The sequence below is a fragment of the Oncorhynchus gorbuscha genome, linkage group LG03 (genome assembly GCF_021184085.1).
Source record: "Oncorhynchus gorbuscha isolate QuinsamMale2020 ecotype Even-year linkage group LG03, OgorEven_v1.0, whole genome shotgun sequence".
In the NCBI taxonomy this organism is placed as follows: Eukaryota; Metazoa; Chordata; class Actinopteri; order Salmoniformes; family Salmonidae; genus Oncorhynchus; species Oncorhynchus gorbuscha.
The window spans coordinates 95,880,205-95,903,052 of NC_060175.1; the positions used below are offsets into that span (position 1 = coordinate 95,880,205).

Below are 22,848 nucleotides of genomic sequence, written 5' to 3' on the forward strand. Positions count from 1 at the left end.
TAAAATGTACTGTGTTATACTGTGAAAAAGTAAATGTTACCATAATCAGAATGAATCGGTCCCAACGGAGAGACTGAAAAACAGCTTCTATCTCAAGGCCATCAGACTGTTAAATAGCCATCACTAGCACATTAGAGGCTGCTGCCTATAGACATAGACTAGATATCACTGGCCACTTTAAGAAATGGAGCACTAGTCACTTTAATAATGTTTACATATCTGGCATTAGTCATCTCATATGTATATACTGTATTCTATACTACTGTATCTTAGTCAGTTCTGCTCTGACATTGCCCATTCATATATGTATATAGTATTAATTCATACCTACTTAGATGTGTGTGTATTGGGTATATGTTGTGTAATTGTTAGATATGACTTATTACTGCACTGTCAGAGCTAGAAGCACAAGCATTTCGCTACACCTGCAATAACATCTGCTAATCACACGTATTTAACCAATAACATTTGATTTGATTTGGATGAATGAATACAATTTATTTGAGTGGAGGGGGTTGTATTTCACAGTATTTTACTATAATTACAAGGGATTGGTGCAAGCAGGTTGGCTGCTAGGTGACATGTTAACACATTACAGCATATTAATGAATATTTGGTGTTTTATATCACTTTCACTTCTAGAGGGCTTAACAAAGGCTTCAGCACAGGCAGCGACAACAGGGCAAAACAGACCAGAAGAGCATGGTGAAATGCTCAACCATTAGGTTTAAGACTTGTTGCCATTCCAATCTGCCACCTATACATGTTAAATTGACAAGGCTCTATAAACACATAGGACTTAAATTGGTACAGCATTCAGACTCAGGGAGTCAGAATTGGCACTACAGAGATACAGTAAGTACGGTACTGCATTCTGTGGGGTGGAATTACAGTACCGTTCCAAATACAGAAATTATTTCCCCGACCACAACCTTTTCCCACAATGCACCAAAATGTACAGTATGCTGCAGTAAAATGTTACTGTATTTTACGATTGATAATACTCCAAATTACTGTATTTTACTATTGATAATACTCCAAATTACTGTATAATTGACAGTTTTCCGTTACAGTGTATAGTTGTGAGTTCCATGTAATTAAATGTTTGGCTTTCGTTTTAAGTGTCTTTCTTATTCTACCAATGTTAAGTTCAGTTACACAGGTTAAGACAATAGACAATTTACTCAGGGTAGTACTCTTGTCAGGGATGTGACCGAGAATCCAATGGTCACTCTAACAGATCTCCAAAGTTCCTCTGTGAGATGGGAGAACCTTCCAGAAGGACAACCATCTCTGCAGCACTCCACCAATCAGGGCTTTATGGTAAAGGGGCCAGATGGAAGTCACTCCTCAGTAAAAGGCACATGACAGCCCGTTGGAGTTTGCCAAAAGGCACCTAAAGACTCTTGACCATGAGAAACAAGATTCTCTGGTCTGATGAAACCAAGTTTGAACTCTTTGACCTGAATGCCAAGCGTCCCGTCTTGAAGAAACCGGGCACCATCACTATGGTGAAGCATGGTGGTGGCTGCATCATGCAGTGGGGATATTTTTCGGTGGCAGGGACTAGGAGACTAGTCAGGATCGATGAACGGAGCAAAGTACAGAGAGTTCCTTGATCTCTGCTCCAGAGCGCTCAGGATCTCAGACTGGGGTGAAGTTTCACCTTCCAACAGGACAACGACCATAAGCACACAGCAAAGACAGTTCAGGACAAGTCTCTAAATGTCCTTGAGTGGCCCAGCCAGAGCCCGGAATTGAACCTGATTGAAAATCTCTGGAGAGACCTGAAAATAGCTGTGCAGCGACACTCCCCATCCAACCTAACAGAGCTTGAGAGGATCTGCAGAGAAGAATGGGAGAAACTCCCCAAATACAGGTGTGCCAAGCTTGTAGTGCCATACCCAAGAAGACAAGGCTGTAATTGCTGCCAAACGTTCTTCAACAAAGTACTGAGTAAAGGGTCTGAATACTTATGTAAATGTGACATTTAAGTTTTTGAATTCATTTTTGTAAAATTTCTAAAAACATGTTTCTGCTTTGTCATCATGTATTGTATGTAGATTGATAAGGAAAAACCCCAATATAATACATTTTTGAAAAAGGCTAACATAACAAAATGTGGAAAAAGGTCAAATGGTCTGAATACTTTCCAAATGTACTGTGTATATAAAGTGTAATGGGATGCAAACTTAAAATGTAGTACAACTACATTTCAACTCTATATCTGACATGGTACAGGTGTGTTCATTTCTTAAGCCCATAACCATGCGTGTGAGGTGTATACTTTTGCTTAACAAACACTATGTGACCATATTATTTAGCCAACTGCAGTGAAAGGTTATTAAGACAATGGTGACTGTGTTAGACACTTCCAGAGACAGAGACACAGTTGACACACAGTCAGTGGCTGTGAAGCAGCACTTACGTCCATGAGTGAGGAGAGGTCTTGGAGATAGTACTTGTTCATGGAAGCGTTGGCAGCAGCCAGATTGAGAAGGTAGTCATTACGAGCCTTAGTGCACTTCAGCTGGATCTCCTGCACTTTACACTGTCTCTGGAAACACATAGGAATGAAGGAGGACACAAACAGTAAACACATGTACACATACACACATATATCCATACTTGAACTCATTTAGACTATAAAAAGGGATGCGAGGAGTGTTTTTCAGAGAAGAAGAGTTTACTTTCTCAATCTTTTTAGAAGCTCCTTGCTTCTGTTTCTCTGCTTCCTTCAACTTTCCCTCTGCAGACTCATACTCTGAGTGGTACTGATAGTAGGTCCGCCACGCCTTTAGACACACACACACACACACACACACACACACACACACACACACACACACACACACACACACACACACACACACACACACACACACACACACACACACACACACACACACACACACACACACACACACACACACACACACACACACACACAAAGAGAGAGAACATCCATCAACACGCCACATCACGCAAATATCGAGACGACTATTTTACATACCACCATATCCTTTTATACTGCTCAAAAAAATAAACGGAACACTAAAATAACACATCCTAGATCTGAATGAATGAAATATTCTTATTAAATACTTTTTTCTTTACATAGTTGAATGTGCTGACCACAAAATCACAAAAATTATCAATGGAAATCACATTTATCAACCCATGGAGGTCTGGATTTGGAGTCACACTCAAAAGTAAAGTGGAAAACCACACTACAGGCTGATCCAACTTTGATGTAATGTCCTTAAAACAAGTCCAAATGAGGCTCAGTAGTGTGTGTGGCCTCTACGTACCTGTATGACCTCCCTACAACGCCTGGGCATGCTCCAGATGAGGTGGCGGATGGTCTCCTGAGGGATGTCCTCCCAGACCTGGACTAAAGCATCCGCCAACTCCTGGACAGTCTGTGGTGCAATGTTGGTGGATGGAGCGAGACATGATGTCCTAGATGTGCTCAATTGGATTCAGGTCTGGGGAACGGGCGGACCAGTCCATAGCATCAATGCCTTCCTCTTGCAGGAACTGCTGACACACTCCAGCCACATGAGGTCTAGCATCGTCTTGCATTAGGCGGAACCCAGGGCCAACCGCACCAGCATATGGTCTCACAAGGGGTCTGAGGATCTCATCTCGGTACCTAATGGCAGTCAGGCTACCTCTGGCGAGCACATGGAGGGCTGTGCGGCCCCCCAAAGAAATACCACCCACACCATGACTGACCCACCGCCAAACCGGTCATGCTGGAGAATGTTGCAGGCAACAGAACGTTCTCCACGGCGTCTCCAGACTCTGCCACGTCTGTCACATGTGCTCAGTGTGAACCTGCTTTCATCTGTGAAGAGCACAGGGTGCCAGGGGCGAATTTGCCAATCTTGGTGTTCTCTGACAAATGCCAAACGTCCTGCATGGTGTTGGGCTGTAAGCACAACCCCCACCTGTGGACGTCAGGCCCTCACACCACCCTCATGGAGTCTGTTTCTGACTGTTTGAGCAGACATGCACATTTGTGGCCCACTGGAGGTCATTTTGCAGGGCTCTGGCAATGCTCCTCCTGCTCCTCCTTGCACAAAGGCGGAGGTAGCGGTCCTGCTGCTGGGTTGTTGCCCTCCTACGGCCTCCTCCACGTCTCCTGATGTACTGGCCTGTCTCCTGGTAGCGCCTCCATGCTCTGGACACTACGCTGACAGACACAGCAAACCTTCTTGCCACAGCTCGCATTGATGTTCCATCCTGGATGAGCTGCACTACCTGAGCCACTTGTGTGGGTTGTAGACTCCGTCTCATGCTACCACTAGAGTGAAAGCACCGCCAGCATTCAAAAGTGACCAAAACATCAGCCAGGAAGCGTAGGAACTGATAAGTGGTCTGTGGTCACCACCTGCAGAATTTCCACCTGTTGTCTATTCCATTTGCACAACAGCATGTGAAATGTATTGTCAATCAGTGTTGCTTCCTAAGTGGACAGTTTGATTTCACAGAAGTGTGATTGACTTGGAGTTACGTTGTGTTGTTTAAGTGTTCCCTTTATTTTTTTGAGCAGTGTATTATTATTTTTAAATATGCCATATTTAGTTTTCTAGCATGGTGTCTGTTTCCTGAACTTGTCAAACATGTCAGACTTACTGTCTGTAGCTCTGTGGTGACCTTCAACAGCCCATCCTGTAACTGGCTACAGACATCTTTAGTCTGGAAATATAGAGACCAACCAATAAGTTAGATAGATATAATAGAGACAGAGATAGAACAGCGACAACAGATATAGAATAGAGATAGATACAGAATAGAGACAGGGACAGAATAGAGACAAATATATAATAGAGACAGAGATAGAATAGATACAGATATAGAATAGACAATATACAGATATAGAATAGACAATAGAGACAGAGATATAATAGAGACAGAATAAATAGAAACAGAAGAGACAGAGATAGAAAAAATAAAGACAGAGTTGAAACAATAGATATAGAATAGAGACCGAGAGAATAGAGACAAATAGAAAAGCGACATTCTTCTGTCTATTCTATTTATGTCGCTTTTCTATTTGTCTCTATTCTCTGTCTCTATTCTATATCTATTGTTTCAACTATGTCTTTATTTTTTCTCTCTGTCTCTTCTGTTTCTCTTTATTCTGTCTCTATTATATCTCTGTCTCTATTGTCTATTCTATATCTATTCTATCTCTGTCTCTATTATATATTCTTCTCTGTCTTTATTCTATTTAATAGAGACAGAGATAGAATAGACATAGATATAGAATAGAGACAAATAGAGACAGAGATAGAATAGAGACAGAAGAGATACAGAATAGAGACAATACATATAGAATAGAGACAGAGAGAATAGAGATAAATAGAATAAAGACAAATATATAATAGAGACAGATATAGAATAGATAGAGACAGGGATATAATCTATACAAAACAGACAGAATAAAGACAGCGAATCGAGACCATAAATATAGAACAGAGACAGAATAGAGACATATATATATATATATATATAATAGAGACAAACTAGAGATAGATATAGAATAGACATTAGAGACAGATAGAGACAATAGATATAGAATAGAGAAAGAGAGAATAGAGACAGAGATAGAATGAAGACATATAGAAGAGACGGACAGATAGATATAGAATAGAGAAGGAATTGAGAAAGCGATAGAACAGAGATCAAACAGAGACATAAGAGACAGAATAGAGGCAATAGATATAGAATAGAGACAGTAGAGACAGTTATAGAATATAGACTAGAGGTCGACCGATTAATCGGAATGGCCGATTAATTAGGGCCGATTTCAACGGCCTAGGAACGGTGGGTTAACTGCCTTGTTCAGGGGCAGAATGACAGATTTACACCTTGTCAGCTCGGGGGATCCAAACTTGCAACCTTACAGTTAATGAGTCCAACGCAATAATGACCTGCCTCTCTCGCGTTGCACTCCACAAGGAGACTGACTGTTACGCGAATGCAGTAAGCCAAGGTAAGTTGCTAGCTAGCATTAAACTTATCTTATAAAAAACAACCAATCATAATCACTAGTTAACTACACATGGTTGATGATATTACTAGATATTATCTAGTGTGTCCTGAGTTGCATATAATCTAATTGAGCATACAAGCATCTAAGTATCTGACTGAGCATACAAGCATCTAAGTATCTGACTGAGCGGTGGTAGGCAGAATCAGGCGCATAAACATTCATTCAAACAGAACTTTCGTGCATTTTGACAGCAACTCTTCGTTGTGTGTCAAGCATTGCGCTGTTTATGACTTCAAGCTTATCAACTCCCAAGACGAGGCTGGTGTGACCGAAGTGAAATGGCTAGCTAGTTAGCGCGCGCTAATTGTCGTTGTGTTGCTGGTTCGAGCCCAGGGAGGAGCGAGGAGAGGGACGGAAGCTATACTGTTACACTGGCAATACTAAAGTGCCTATAAGAACATCCAATAGTCAAAGGTTAATGAAATACAAATGGTATAGAGGGAAATAGTCCTATAATTCCTATAATAACTACAACCTAAAACTTCTTACCTGGGAATATTGAAGACTCATGTTAAAAGCAACCACCAGCTTTCATATGTTCTCATGTTCTGAGAAAGGAACTGAAACGTTAGCTTTCTTCAATAGCACATATTGCACTTTTACATTCTTCTCCAACACTGTTTTTGCATTATTTAAACCAAATTGAACATGTTTCACTATCTACTTGAGGCCAAATTGATTTTATTTATGTATTATATGAAGTTAAAATAAGTGTTCATTCAGTATTGTTGTAATTGTCATTATTACAAATAAAAATAAATAAATAAAATTGTCCGATTAATCAGTATCGGCTTTTTTGGTCTTCCAATAATCAGTATCGGTATCGGGGTTGAAAAATCATAATCGGTCGACCTCTAATATAGACAGAGATAGAATGGAGACAATAGAGACAATAGAATAGTAACAGAGAATAGAGAGAGACAATAGAGAGAGACAGAATAGAGACAATAGAGAGACAGAATAGACAGAATAGAGAGAATAAAGACAGAAGAGACAATAGAATAGAGACAATAGCTATAGAATATAGAAAGAGAGAATAGAGACAGAGATATAATAGAGACAGAATAAAGACAGAGATAGAATAGAGACATATAGAACAGAGACATATACAGAGAGTTTCTGGAGAGAGACATTCTGGAGAGAGTTTGCTGCACTAAATGTAAAGGGGCTGAATAATTTTGCACGCCCAATTTTTCAGTTTTTGATTTGTTAAAAAAGTTTGAAATATCAAATAAATGTCGTTCCACTTCATGATTGTGTCCCACTTGTTGTTGATTCTTCACAAAAAAAATACAGTTTTATATCTTTATGTTTGAAGCCTGAAATGTGGCAAAAGGTTGCAAAGTTCAAGGGGGCCGAATACTTTCGCAAGGCACTGTATATAGAATAGAGGTAGAGATAGAATAGAGATAATAAAGACAGATAGAATAGAGACAGAGAGAATAGACATATTCTATTCTAGAAGAGACAGAACAGAAAGAGACAATAGAGAGATAGGAGAGACAGAATAGAGAGAGACAGAATAGAGATAGATAAGATTCCCCAGGACTCATTAGAAAACAGTGTAACTGAGTGGACTATCCTGGCTAAATGAATCAAATGAAGATAGAGCAGTACCCTCTTGGCCAGGCGCTGTGTGATCTCCAGAGAGTGTGTGAGGGGCTGGGTGAGGGTGGTGCTACAGCTGTCACTCACACCACTGTGGTCTTTGCTCTCCTGTCTGGTCTGAGCCAGCAGGACCAGCCAACACTGGGCCACAGACTGACCACTGCCAGGCTCCTTCCTGAAAGATAGAGGCACAGGGAAGGGACATGTTTTAACCATAGAAATGAACCACTCTAGTTACTAGAATGGAAAAAACTAGAATGGGAAATGTAAAAACATCTTTTTTAGTTCAGGAATAGGCTTAATCTGTGTCTGGGAAACCAGCCCTATGTAATTGCTAGCACGCATGAGAGTAGTTTCAGAAACACAAAGCCATATCAACTCTAGCCTGGTCCCATATCTGTTTGTGCTGTGCTGCCAACTCAATGAGTTGGAATAACACTAACAGAAATAGCACAAACATATCTGTGAGCAACTTACCTTTTGATTTTGGAGGTAAACCTCTCGGCCAATTTGTCCAGCGAGCGTGCGTACTCTCCTTCTATCTCACTGCGTCTACGCAGGTAGTCTGTCAGATCCTGAAGCTGCTGAGATTTCTGCTCCAACTGCAGATCCAAAACCTTCAACTGGTCCACCAACTGACAACGCACCTCTGGGGGTGGGAGCGGAGAGAGAGATACAGACAAAGAGTGAGAGAAGAAAGCGAGAGAGGGGGAGGGAGAGAGTGAGAGAGAAAGGGAGAGAGAAAGGGAAAGAGATGGGAGAGAGAAAGGGAAAGGGATGGAGAGATGAGAGAGAAAGGGAAAGTGATGGAGAGAGAAGGGGATGGAGAGATGGAGAGAGAAAGGGATGGAGAGATGGAGAGAGAAAGGGATGGAGAGATGGAGAGAGAAAGGGATGGAGAGATGGAGAGAGAAGGGGATGGAGAGATGGAGAGAGAAAGGGATGGAGAGATGGAGAGAGAAGGGGATGGAGAGATGGAGAGAGAAGGGGATGGAGAGATGGAGAGAGAAGGGGATGGAGAGATGGAGAGAGAAGGGGATGGAGAGATGGAGAGAGAAGGGGATGGAGAGATGGAGAGAGAAGGGGATGGAGAGATGGAGAGAGAAGGGGATGGAGAGATGGAGAGAGAAGGGGATGGAGAGATGGAGAGAGAAGGGGATGGAGAGATGGAGAGAGAAGGGGATGGAGAGATGGAGAGAGAAGGGGATGGAGAGATGGAGAGAGAAGGGGATGGAGAGATGGAGAGAGAAGGGGATGGAGAGATGGAGAGAGAAAGGGATGGAGAGATGGAGAGAGAAAGGGATGGAGAGATGGAGAGAGAAAGGGATGGAGAGATGGAGAGAGAAAGGGATGGAGAGATGGAGAGAGAAAGGGATGGAGAGATGGAGAGAGAAAGGGATGGAGAGATGGAGAAAGAAAGGGATGGAGAGATGGAGAAAGAAAGGGATGGAGAGATGGAGAAAGAAAGGGATGGAGAGATGGAGAAAGAAAGGGATGGAGAGATGGAGAAAGAAAGGGATGGAGAGATGGAGAAAGAAAGGGATGGAGAGATGGAGAAAGAAAGGGATGGAGAGATGGAGAGAGAAAGGGATGGAGAGATGGAGAGAGAAAGGGATGGAGAGATGGAGAGAGAAAGGGATGGAGAGATGGAGAGAGAAAGGGATGGAGAGATGGAGAGACAAAGGGATGGAGAGATGGAGAGACAAAGGGAAAGGGATGGAGAGACAAAGGGAAAGGGATGGAGAGATGGAGAGAGAAAGGGATGGAGAGATGGAGAGAAAAGGGATGGAGAGATGGAGAGAGAAAGGGATGGAGAGATGGAGAGAGAAAGGGATGGAGAGATGGAGAGAGAAAGGGATGGAGAGATGGAGAGAGAAAGGGAAAGGGATGGAGAGATGGGAGAGAAAGGGAAAGGGATGGAGAGATGGGAGAGAGAGAAAGGGAAAGGGATGGAGAGATGGGAGAGAGAGAAAGGGAAAGGGATGGAGAGAGAAAGGGATGGAGAGATGGAGAGAGAAAGGGATGGAGAGAGAAAGGGATGGAGAGATGGAGAGAGAAAGGGAAAGGGATGGAGAGAGAAAGGGAAAGGGATGGAGAGATGGGAGAGAGAGAAAGGGAAAGGGATGGAGAGATGGAGAGAGAAAGGGATGGAGAGAGAAAGGGATGGAGAGATGGAGAGAGAAAGGGAAAGGGATGGAGAGATGGGAGAGAGAGAAAGGGAAATAAAAATTGGTAAGGAGATAGATGTATACAGTTGCAGCCAAATATATTGGCACTTTTCGTGAATTATTCACTATTTCTTCTCAAATAAGTTAAAATAACCTTGTTATTGGATTTTCAACATCGCAGAACTAATTTTATAAGTAATTTAGAAAATAAAGACAAATGCCATGGACAAAATTATTGCAACCCCAGAGCTAGTACTTGGTTGCATGGCCTTTGGCCAAGATATCTGCAGATAAACTCTTCTTGTAGCCATCAATGTGCTTACAGCACCTTTCTACTGACAATTTGGCCCCTCTTCAACAGCAAACCACTCTAATTATTCAATGTTTGAGAGGAGCCCTCCACCAACTGCTGTTTTCAGATCTTTTTCTGTTCGACCTGACGAAGATCCGTTTGGGATGGAAACGTTGTCAATAAAGCGGTGGATTGGGAGCTTTAACAGTGGGTGGGCCTTCTTGTTTTCAGATCTTGCCATAGGTTTTGGATGCGGTTCAGATCTTGACTCTTCGCTTGCCACTCCAGCGTTTCTTCTTGGATCTACACCAAGCGTAAAAAACATGAGGAACACCTTACTAATATTGAGTTGCACCCATTTTGCCCTCAAAAACGCCTGAAGGCAAACATGGCATGGACTCTACAAGGTGTTGAAAGCGTTCCACAGGGATGTTGGTCCATGTTGACTCTACAAGGTGTTGAAAGCGTTCCACAGGGATGCTGGTCCTTGTTGACTCTACAAGGTGTTGAAAGCGTTCCACAGGGATGCTGGTCCTTGTTGACTCTACAAGGTGTTGAAAGCGTTCCACAGGGATGCTGGTCCTTGTTGACTCTACAAGGTGTTGAAAGCGTTCCACAGGGATGTTGGCCCATGTTGACTCTACAAGGTGTTGAAAGCGTTCCACAGGGATGTTGGTCCATGTTGACTCTACAAGGTGTTGAAAGCGTTCCACAGGGATGCTGGTCCTTGTTGACTCTACAAGGTGTTGAAAACATTCCACAGGGATGTTGGCTCATGTTGATTCCAATGCTTCCCACAGTTGTGTCAAGTTGGCTGGATGTCCTTTGGGTGGTGGACCATTCTTGATAAACACAAACTGTTGAGCGTGAAAAACCTAGCAGCATTGCAGTTCTTGACACACTCAAACCAGTGCGCCTGGCACCTATACAGTATAGATTGGATGGGCTATTTACAGACGAGCTATGTACAGGTGCAGTGATCTGTGAGCTGCTCTGACAGCTGACCAGTGAGATATACCTGCTGGAGCGTGTGCTATGGGTGGGTGCTACTATGGTGACCAGTGAGCTGAGATAAGGCTGGGCTTTACCTAGCAGGGACTTGTAAGAAGCGAGACTTGTATGAAGCGAGGGTCAGCCTACGAGATCGCACAGGTGGGTAGTATGATGGCACTGTGATAGACTGCATCCAATTTGCTGAGTACAGTGTTGGAGGCTATTTTTAAATGACATCGCCGAAGTCAAGGATCAGTAGGATGGTCAGTTTTACGAGGGTGTGTTTGGCAGCATGGCAGAGGTTTAGGAAAAATATTTAAAAGAATGCGAAGAAAAATATATAAAGGATATATACATGGGACAAGACAAGACAAAGACGTCTGACTGTTACGCCATCTTGGAATCATGTAGCCTATAACCTGTTTTTGAAAAATGTCATCATCTAATATTGTAAGAGGTTTCATTGTCTGCTTATAAGCCCCCTTTATTTATTCTCCAGTTCTGACTTGGTGTACAGGCAAAATACTGTAAGAGCAGCATGTTCTGCATTCTGTCGCTGTACATATAGTTATATTGACTACGTCTGTCTTAGCTCGCTCATTAATGTCTTCATCGAAATGACGGAATGCCTCTTATCCGCTCATCGTTCCCTCAATTGTCAGTAGAAACCACATTTGTTTAAGTACAATTAATGTATTGTTTAGTGTTCTATGGTGTAGTGGCATTGCTGGCATGCATCAACAAAAATAATTGGTGAGTTTGCCCCACCAAGATTTACATGCTAAAATCTTCACTGGCTGTGCAGTAAAGTAATGTAAGAGGATAAAAACATCAAGGACTTCCCCTACCTTTGATTTGTGTGTCATAGTCCACAGCTCCAACTCTCTCTTTTCTGAGCTTCACATGTGATGTCATTGTTGCTCCGACAGGATGAAACTCTGTTGCAAAGAAGAGATATCAATCATTTCACAAGTTTTTCTACAATAGTTTGACCTGGAACGTTACTGCAGCTTATCACCTAGTTCATGACAAAAGCCTTATTCTCTGTACCCATGCTTATTGGAGTACACTGTAAATATATATATATATATATATTGAGATCCAGTCAAAATGACTCGTTTTATCTAGTCAAGTCAACTAAATGTGCTAAATAAATGTTACGTTTTCTATTTGTATTTATTAGGGATCCCCATTAGCTGCTGCCAAGGCAGCAGATACTCTTCCTGGGGTCCAAACACACCAAAGGACCCACATTACATATAAAACAACAGATAAAACAGTGAACTATGTTTGTACTGAATGAGCTAAAGATAAGACAGTACATCATATAACATCCCTACACCACCACATATCCACAACACAAAATGTTCAATCCCACCATACAACGATATCCCAATGTGTGCGTATGCATGTGTCTGTACCTGTGTGTGTGTCTCTTCACAGTCCCCGTTGTTCCATAAGGTGCATTTCTACCTGCTTTTTACTGCCTGATGTGGAATAGAGTTCCATGTAGTACTGTGCGCCTTCCATAGTCTGTTCTGGACTTGGGGACTGTGAAGAGACCTCTGGTGGCATGTCTTGTGGCGTATGTATGGGTGTCCGAGCTGTGCGCTAGTATTTTAAACGGTACATTCAGCTTGTCAACACCTCTTCGAAAAACAAGTAATGATGAAGTCAATCTCTCTTCCACTTTGAGCCAGGAGAGATTGACATGCATGTCAATAATGTTAGCTCTCCGTGTACTTTTAAGGGCCAGCCGTGCTGCCCTGTTCTGAGACCATTGTAATTTTCCCAAGTCCCTCTTTGTGGCACTTGACCACACAACTGAACAGTAGTCTAGGTGCGACAAAACCAGGGCCTGTAGGACCGGCATTGTTGATAGTGTTGTTAAGAAGGCAGAGCAGTGCTTATTATGGCCAGACTTCTCCCAATCTTAGCAACTGTTGAATCAAAATGTTTTGATCATGACAGTTTACAATCCAGGGTTACTCCAAGCAGTTTAGTCACCTCAACCTGCTCAATTTCCACATTATTCATTACTAGATGTAATTGAGGTTTAGGGTTTAGTGAATGATTTGTCCCAAATACAATGCTTTTAGTTCTGGAAATATTTAGAACTAACATTCCTTGCTACTTATTCTGAAACTAACTGCAGCTCTTTGTTAAGTGTTGCAGTCATTTCAGTCGTTTTAACTTATGAAATTAAATCAGCGAAGAACGACTTGTTTACTCAAGTCAAATCAACTGAAGCAACATAACAGTAGTGTTAACTGAAAATATCAAGATGACTTCAACTTATTTTAGGGGGGGTGGAGCTCATTAGAATAATACTCAGTATTTGCAACAGTTAATTTTTACATTTACATTTTGGTCAGACACTTTTATCCAGAGCGACTTTAGCTAGTGCATTTAAAGAAGGACGATAAACAACTACATGTAAAAAGTAACAAGTAAAAAGCTTATGTAACCATGACTGAGAATGTCATTGTAGCTAAAGTGGTCCGTTAATGGTTTGAAATTACAGATTGCGCCGCCGGTTTTGAGTGTGAGCAAGAAACTGATGGGAGCATAATGTACCCTACTTAAATCTCTAGTATATAATTTCAAAAACTTTGTCAGTTCTGAAATGTGTAATTTTCAAAGTAGTTGTTTCAACTGTATAACGTTGTTCAATTCAAACAACAAATAGTTTTGTTTTTCTGACTAGCAAATATGTGTCCTCTCCACTCAAAAACTTGTCAAAACAAATTGAGTAGCTTGTTAGCATAACTAAAACAATCAGTTTAAGCACATTGATTTCAATTTTAACAAAGCAAATTTGAGGAAAAGGCTAGCTAAATTCTATCAGCATTTAGCACTCGCACTGGAAAAACACTTGAACATTGTAACTCAAATTTCCTGGATGCATGTAAGGCCCTCTCCCGCCCTCCTTTCAGCAAATCTGACCATGACTCCATTTTGCTCCTCCCTTCTTATAGGCATAAACTCAAATAAGAAGTACCAGTGCTGAGGAATATTCAACGCTGGTATGACCAATCGGAATCCACGCTTCAAGATTGTTTTGATCACGCGCATTAGGATGTGTCCCGGGTAGCTTCAGAGAATAATATTGATGTGTACACCGAGACGGATACTGAGTTCATCAAGAAGTGTATAGGAGATGCTGTACCCACTGTGACCATTAAAACCTACCCTAACCAGAAACCGCAGATAGATGGCAGCATTCATATTAAACTGAAAGAAATGGTGGGAATATGGCAGAATATAAACATTCTCTCTGTAAGACAATCAAACAGATGAAACATCAGTATTGAGACAAAGTGGAGTCGCAAAACAGCTCAGACACAAGACGTAAACTCAGCAAAAAAAGAAACGTTCCTTTTTCAGGACCCTGTCTTTGGAAGATAATTCGTAAAAATCCAAATGACTTCACAGATCTTCATTGTAAAGGGTTTAAACACTGTTTCCCATGTTTGTTCAATGAACCATAAACAAAAGAAGATGCCCAGGGTCCCTGCTCATCTGCGTGAACGTGCCTTAGGCATGTTGCAGGGAGGCATGAGGACTGCAGATGTGGCCAGGGAAATAAATTGCAATGTCCGTACTGTGAGACGCCTAAAACAGCACTACAGGGAGACAGGACGGACAGCTGATCGTCTCTGCAGTGGCAGACCGTGTTACAACACCTGCACAGGATCGGTACATCCGAACGTCACACCTGCGGGACAGGTACAGGATGGCAACAACTGCCGAGTTACACCAGGAACACACAATTCATGATCAGTGCTCAGACTGTTCGCAATAGGCTGAGAGAGGCTGGACAGTGGGCTTGTAGGCCCGTTGTAAGGCAGGTCCTCACCAGACATCACCGGCAACAACGTCGACTATGGGCACAAACCCACCGTCGCTGGACCAGACAGGACTGGCAGAAGGTGCTCTTCACTGACGAGTCGCAGTTTTGTCTCACCAGGGGTGATGGTCGGATTTGCGTTTATCATCGAATGAATGAGCGTTACACCGAGGCCTGTACTCTGGAGCTGGATTGATTTGGAGGTGGAGGGTCCGTCATGGTCCGTCATGGTCTGGGGCGGTGTGTCACAGCATCATTGGACGGAGCTCGTTGTCATTGCAGGCAATCTCAATGCTGTGCGTTTACAGGAGAGACATACTCCTCCCTCATGCGGTACCCTTCCTGCAGGCTCATCCTGACATGACCTTCCAGCATGACAATGCCACCAGCCGTACTGCTCGTTCTGTGCATGATTTCCTGCAAGACAGGAATGTCAGTGTTCTGCTATGGCCAGCGAAGAGCCCGGATTTCAATCCCATTGAGCACGCTTGGGACTTGTTGGATCGGAGAGTGAGGGCTAGGGCCCTCCCCCCCCAGAAATATCCGGGAACTTGAAGGTGCCTTGGTGGAAGAGTGGGGTAACATCTCACAGCAAGAACTGGCAAATCTGGTGCAGTCCATGAGGAGGAGATGCACTGCAGTACTTAATGCAGCTGGTGGCCACACCAGATACTGAATGTTACTTTTGATTTTGACCCCCCTTTGTTCAGGGACACAGTATTCAATTTCTGTTAGTCACATGTCTGTGGAATTTGTTCAGTTTATGTCTCATTTGTCAATCTTGTTATATTCATACAAATGTTTACACATGTTAAATTTGCTGAAAATAAACGCAGTTGACGGTGAGAGGACGTTTCTTTTTTTGCTGAGTGTATGTGGCAGGGTCTACAGACAATTACGAACTACAAAAGGAAAACCAGCCATGACGCCTTGCTCCCAGACAAGCTACACATGTTCTTTGCCCACTTTGATGATAACACAGTGCCACCGACACTCGCTAGGCTGCTGGCTCAGACGGCATCCCTAGCTGCGTCCTTAGAGCATGCACAGACAAGCTGTCTGATGTGTTTATGGACATATTCAATTTCTCCCTACCCCAGTCTGCTGTCCCCACTTGCTTCAAGATGTCCAACATTGTCCCTGTTCCCAAGAATGCAAAGGTAACTGAACTAAATGACTATCGCCCCGTAGAACTCACTTATGTCATCATGAAGTACTTTTGAGAGACTAGTCAAAGATCATATCACCTCCACCCTACCTGACACCCTAGACCTACTCCAATTTGCTTTCCGCCCCAATAGGTCCACAGATGATGCAATCGCACCCACACTGCCCTATCCCATCTGGACAAGACGAATACCTATGTTAGAATGCTGTTCATTGACTATAGCTCAGCATTCAACACCATAGTACCCACCAAGCTCATCATTAAGCTTGAGGACCTGGGTCTAAATCCTGCCCTGTACAACTGGGTCCTGGACTTCCTGACGGCCGCCCCCAGGTGGTGAATGTAGGAATCAACACCTCCACTTTGCTGATCCTCAAAACTGGGGCCCCAAAAGGGTGCGTGCTCAGTCCCCTCCTGTACTCCCTGTTCACCCATGACTGCGTGGCCATGCACGCCTCCAACTCAATCATAAAGTTTGCAGACAACATAACAGTAGTAAGCTTGATTACCAACAACGATGAGTCAGCCTCCAGGGGGAGGTGAGGGCTCTGAGAGTGTGGTGCCAGGAAAATAACCTCTCACCCAATGTCAACAAAACAAAGGAGATGATCGTGGACTTCAGGAAACAGCAGAGGGAGCACCCCCCTGATCCACATCGATGGGACACCAATGGAGGAGGTGGAAAGTTAAGTTCCTCGGTGTACACATCACAGACAAACTGAAATGGTCCACCCACCCACACAGACAGCATGGTGAAGAAGGTGCAACAGCTCCTCTTCAACCTCAAGAGGCTGAAGCAAATTTGTTCGTCACCAAAAACCCTCACAAACTTTTACAGATGCACAATTGAGAGCATACTGTCAGGCTGTATCACCGCCTGGTACGGCAACTGCACCGCCCACAACCGTAAGGCTCTCCTGAGGGTAGTGAGGTCTGCACAACACATCACCGGGGGCAAACTACCTGCCTCCCAGGACACCTATGGCACCCGATGTCACAGGAAAGGCCAAAAAGATAATCAGGACAACCACCCAAGCCACTGCCTGTTCACCCCACTATCATCCAGAAGGTGAGGTCTGTACAGTTGCATCAAAGCTGGTACCGAGAGACTGAAAAACAGCTTCTATCTCAAGACCATCAGACTGTTAAAACAGCCATCACTAGCACAGTCTGTCTATGTTGCCTACATAGAGAGACTTGAAATAATTGGCCACTTTAAATAAACGGAACACTCGTGACTTTAATAATGTTTACACATTTTGCATTACTCATCTCATATGTATATACTGTATTCTATACTATCTACTGTATCTCAGTCTATGCTGCTCTGAAATTGCTCATCCATATATTTATATATTCTTAATTCCATTCCTTTACTTAGATGTGTATTAGGTATTTGTGAAATCAGAACTAGAAGCACAAGCATTTCGCTACACCCGCAATAACATCTGCTAAACACGTGTATGTGACAAATACAATTTGATTTAATTTGAGTTCCATTTACTTTGCTAGGTTGAAGTAATTTGAGATTAAATTAACCACACGAAATTCAGATTGGATTTGACATTAAAAAAATGTTAAGAAATCTTGGTAATACACTTTTGTAAATTGAATCAAACAATATTTTTGTTTTGTTTTACAGTGTAACGTTATAGTCTCCAACAGGTTGATCGCCCACCTATGAGTAGCTCGCCAAACGATTCTGAAAGTACCATTTTCACTTGTTCCATCGTAAACTGTCATACACAAATCTCACAACTATGAGATACCGTAAACTCCCAGCTACTATCTAATCAACACAACAACATTGGCATTATCCCACAATATCTACCAATTAATTTCCAGCAATATTATACCCGTATGTCTTTGTGATGCGCGCGTTTGTTTATCACTCCGTGTGTAGCCAGTTGATGTGATAATCAACTTGTGGTTTGACAGAAGTACTTTCCGCAAAACCTTCTCAATTAAATGTTAACTGTAAAGTAGTCTTACCTGGCAGAAGTATATCATGAGTAAGTATATAATTTGTATATATTATTTGCACACTTTGCCATGAAATGAGCAGCAGCAGTACAGAACCATCGCTAAACCTTCACATTAGATGGTAGATTCCTCACTCACTAGATGCACAATTAAAGGGCCAGATACACAAAAAGTGGAATACACAAAGAAAATCACAATTTTTCCAGACCTGAAAAAAATATGTATTTTGATGTGATTTAAGCATTGGCATCGACTCAGAACATGCAATTTCCTTGTTTTTCTATTAACAATGTTAATTTTAAGAGTGAAAAATAAGTGAGAACATAATTTGGGAAAATATCAAACAGAATTTGGGGGGGAAATCACAGATGTTATAGGGCCCCTCTTAGTTTATGAACCATTATTTTACCAGGGAGATTCACAGAACACATAGTGCACTACTTTCTCTTGTACACTAAGGACCCGGGAAAGTGTTGCAGGGTGGAGGAGAAGAGAATAATGTGCTATTTGATAACTAGAAGAAAAATAGTAGCTTGCGACATGTTACTATTTTTTAAAGTAGCTCTCATGCTAGAAAAGGTTGGAGACCCCTGGTCTAAGTGAATCCTTACTCACCGTACCCATGCTTATTGGAGTATAGTCTAAGTGTGTGAAGTTAATGACCCTACATCGAGGCCCAAGTTCAATTGATTTCTAACACTTGAAAACTAATCTGTCATGTACTGTATGCTACACTTGCTGGTCCCTCCAATGACTTTGTCAACAACGCTCTATGACACTCATTACTTCCCTCGCTCTGTGACACTCTCCCTGTATTCACTACTACACTCCTATCCATAGTATCAGATACAGTCTGTGATCCACACCTGCTGTCTCTAACTCTGAATGATCGGCTATGAAAAGCCAACTGACATTTACCCCTGAGGTGCTGACCTGTTGCCCCCTCTTCAACCACTGTGATTATTATTATCTGACCCTGCTGGTCTTCTATGAACGTTTGAACATCTTGGCCATGTTCTGTTATAATCTCCACCCGGCACAGCCAGAAGAGGACTGGCCACCCCTCAGAGCCTGGTTCCTCTCTAGGTTTCTTCCTAGGTTCTGGCCTTTCTAGGGAGTTTTTCCTAGCCACCGTGCTTCTACATCTGCATTGCTTGCTGTTTGAGATTTTAGGCTGGGTTTCTGTACAGCACTTTGTGACATCGGCTGATGTGAAAATGCCTTATAAATACATTTTATTGATAGACTGAAAACAGTATTTTCTGTAATACATTTCCTAGTTGAACCCAGCCTGCCTCTGCTGCCTCTGAGAAAGCCAGCTGGTATGTAACGCACCACTCTGCTCATGCTGCTGCACACTTGTAGCATGCAGGAAGAGCAGCAGCAACATTTCAGCTGCCTTATAAATAGTACTATACCACCGCCACAAGGCACACAACACCGTCACAGAGCGAATGTTTGTGTAACACGCTCAATAATAGAGTAACTTTGCGTGACAATATGTAACTTATGTATGTCTTGGGAGAGAATCAACAGTACTGACAGCTCACACAATCCTTCAATTGTAGTTTACATGTTTTGTAGATTATATTGAATTAGAGAAACTAAACTTAAATCAGAAGTTTGAATGTATTGGTTATGACTGAGCAAGCCAGTCAGTATTTATTTTGTTTCAATAGCCTAGGCCTGGTTTAGTTGAGCACAATATGGTGATGGGACATCATGTCTCTTTCTTCCTCTCTCTAGGTTGGATCTGGAGTGGTTAACATGCCAAATAAAGGAGAGAAAATATTTATTTATGGATTTGCTGCATTGCTGTTGTCTGTTTAAGCAATAAGGCACGAGGGGGTGTGGTATGTGGCCAATATACCATGGCTAAGGGCTGTTCTTACACACGACACAATGCAGAGTGCCTGGATACAGCCCTTGGCTGTGGTATATTGGCCATGTATCATAACCCCTGAGGTGCCTCATTGCTATTATAAACTGGTTACCAACGTAAATAGAGCACTAAAAATAAATGTTTTGTCATACGTGTGGTATACAGTCTGATATACCACGGCTGTCAGCCAATCAGCATTCAGGGCTCGAACTACCCAGTTTATAATGTTCCTTAGATACTGACTGCTAAAGGCCTGAGGGGTTGATAACCCCCTTGACCATTTAGATGCAGTTTAACTCCTTTATGCTTGTGCAGTTAGAATTGCTGTCTTTCCTCCTTCTCTGTTGGCATTTAACAATACAATATGACAAAGCTTTATTCATACCCTTATTCATTAACTGAGAGCTCAAGCAGTCACTATAGGATTAGTGCCTGAGATGTTGGTTCTGAACTGCCTTCGAATTGCCTTTCATGAAATTAATAGTTCATATTATTGGCGTCTCTCTCTTTCTATGCTGTCACTAATCCTCCCACAGAGACCTCTCGTGATCTTTAAAAAGAGGAAGACAGGTGTGGTGCTTCCTGTGTCGGGGGCGAGGGCACACACTAGTGGTGCGCAGGTCAGCTGTTTGTTCAACCGTACCCGCCTGCAATTGCTAGTAACCAACCCATCAGCAACCATACACTCGGTATACCAAACCTTAGTGACCCCTTCCTAATATTGAAGGTCTACAGCAGCCTCAACAGCACTCTGTAAGGGTAGCACCATGATGTAGCTGGAGGACAGCAAGCTTCTGTCCTCCTCTGGGTACATTGACTTCAATACAAAAACCTAGGAGGCTCATGGTTCTCACCTCCTTCCATAGACTTACACAGTAGTTATGACAACTTCAGGAGGACGTCCTCCAACCTATCAGAGCTCTTGCAGCTGATATGTTGTCCACCCAATCAAAGGATCAGATAATGAATTTACTCATTAAGCTACAGCTAGCTAGCACCGCAGTACATAACATGTGGTGAGTAGTAGACTCAAAGAGATAGAAAGACAATAGTTTAACAGTTTTGAACAAATATATTTATTACAAAATAAAAAAGCAAGAGATACATTTCGTTTCATTTTCACTTACTAGCTAGCAAATGCAGCTAGCTAGCTAGTTTAGCCTACTCAAACACCAGCTCAATTATGTTATTTTACCTTTATTTAACTAGGCAAGTCAGTTATGAACAGCCTAGGAACAGTGAGTTTAACTGCCTTGTCAAGAGGCTGAACGACAGATGTTGTACCTTGTCAGCTCAGGGATTCAATCTTGCAACATTTCAGTTACTAGTCCAACGCTCTAACCCACATATGTCAGAGTCAAGGCCCGCGGGCCACATCCGGCCCGCGAGAAGGTTTTTTACGGCCCCTGGGATGATCTTGATTTATTATTAGAACCGGCCCGCAGACCGCAGCAAGCCGGCAGCCCGCAGATCTTTTACACGCACCAATACTACATTTCCCACAATGCAACGGTGACGCACCGAGCAGTAGGCTGCTTCATTTCAATATTTATTGGCACAGCAGTTGTCAGCATCACAGTAAAATTAACTTTCAGATACCCATCAAAAATGGCAAAACGGAAGGTGGACACTGAGAACCGGGGGTTTCAAACAAGGTGGGAGTCGGAGTATTTGTTCACGGAGGTAGCTGGAAAACCTGTGTGTCTTCTGTGTGGAGAAAGTGTGGCGGTACTGAAAGAGTATAATCTGAGACGACATTATGAAACGAAACACGCGGACAAAAACAAGAATATGGACATGGAACAAAGGCTACAAAAGGCAGAGGAATTAAAACGAGGCCTCAAATCTCGACAGGCTCTGTTCAAAAAAGCCAAATCACAAGGCCAGGCTGCTGTCAAGGCCAGTTTTATTTTGGCAGAAGAGATCGCTAAATCAGCCCGGCCATTTACGGAGGGGGATTTCATCAAAAACTGCATGATTAAAGTTTGTGACGAAGTTTGCCCAGAAAAAAGGCAACTCTTTTTAAATGTGAGTCTGAGCAGAAACACCATTGCCGAGAGAGTAGACCAGTTGTCCATCTAAAAGAGCAGCTTGTGAAAAAGGGAAAAGATTTCATTGCATATTCCTTGGCTGTGGATGAGAGCACCGACATTTCTGACATTGCCCAGTTGTCAATTTTCATCCGCGGAGTGGACTCCAGCCTAAGCGTGACAGAGGAGTTTTTGGCTTTACGTCCTATGCATGGCACAACTACGGGGCATGATTTGTATGAAGAGGTGTCAAGATGTGTAAATGAGATGGAGCTGCCTTGGGAAAAACTTGTGGGTTTGACAACCGACGGAGCACCTGCGATGTGTGGACACAGGAGCGGACTGGGGGAGAAGATACGGGAAAAGATGCAAGAGGAAAACGCGACAGGTGAGCTGACAGCTTATCATTGTATCATACACCAGGAAGCGTTGTGCGGTAAAGCCTTGAAAATGGAGCATGTAATGAGCATCATCACGCGCACAGTTAACTTTATCAGAGCCAAAGGTTTGAATCACCGCCAGTTCAAGGCATTTCTGACGGAGTTAGAAACGGAGCATGGTGATTTGCCTTATCACACAGAGGTGCGATGGCTAAGCCAGGGAAAGGTGCTTCAAAGATGTTTCGAGCTTCGTGAGGAGATTTGTCTGTTCTTGGACAGCAAAGGGAAAGACACAACACAACTCCGAGACGAAATGTTTCTGTGTGAAATGGCTTTTCTGTGTGACATTACGAGTCATCTGAATGCAATGAACTTGCAGCTGCAGGGTCGGGATCGTGTCATCTCTGATATGTACAGTACAGTGAAGGCA

At 42.8% G+C, this 22,848-nt stretch overlaps 1 protein-coding gene across 4 annotated transcripts in view; it reads right to left on the reverse strand.

The window, feature by feature from the left end:
• LOC124032305 (rho GTPase-activating protein 4-like) overlaps positions 1 to 22,848 on the reverse strand; it is a 40,595-nt gene that overhangs the window by 14,830 nt on the left and 2,917 nt on the right. The window contains exons 1-7 of one of the 4 annotated variants that reach the window (XM_046344600.1): positions 18,136 to 18,274; positions 11,974 to 12,063; positions 8,150 to 8,321; positions 7,682 to 7,847; positions 4,642 to 4,704; positions 2,691 to 2,795; positions 2,429 to 2,557 (exon numbers count right to left, since the gene is read on the reverse strand). In XM_046344600.1, coding sequence (XP_046200556.1) covers positions 2,429 to 2,557; positions 2,691 to 2,795; positions 4,642 to 4,704; positions 7,682 to 7,847; positions 8,150 to 8,321; positions 11,974 to 12,040 — 702 coding nt within the window. In that variant the 5' untranslated portion in view covers positions 12,041 to 12,063; positions 18,136 to 18,274. The other 3 variants (XM_046344599.1, XM_046344597.1, XM_046344598.1) reach the window with 3 other exon arrangements.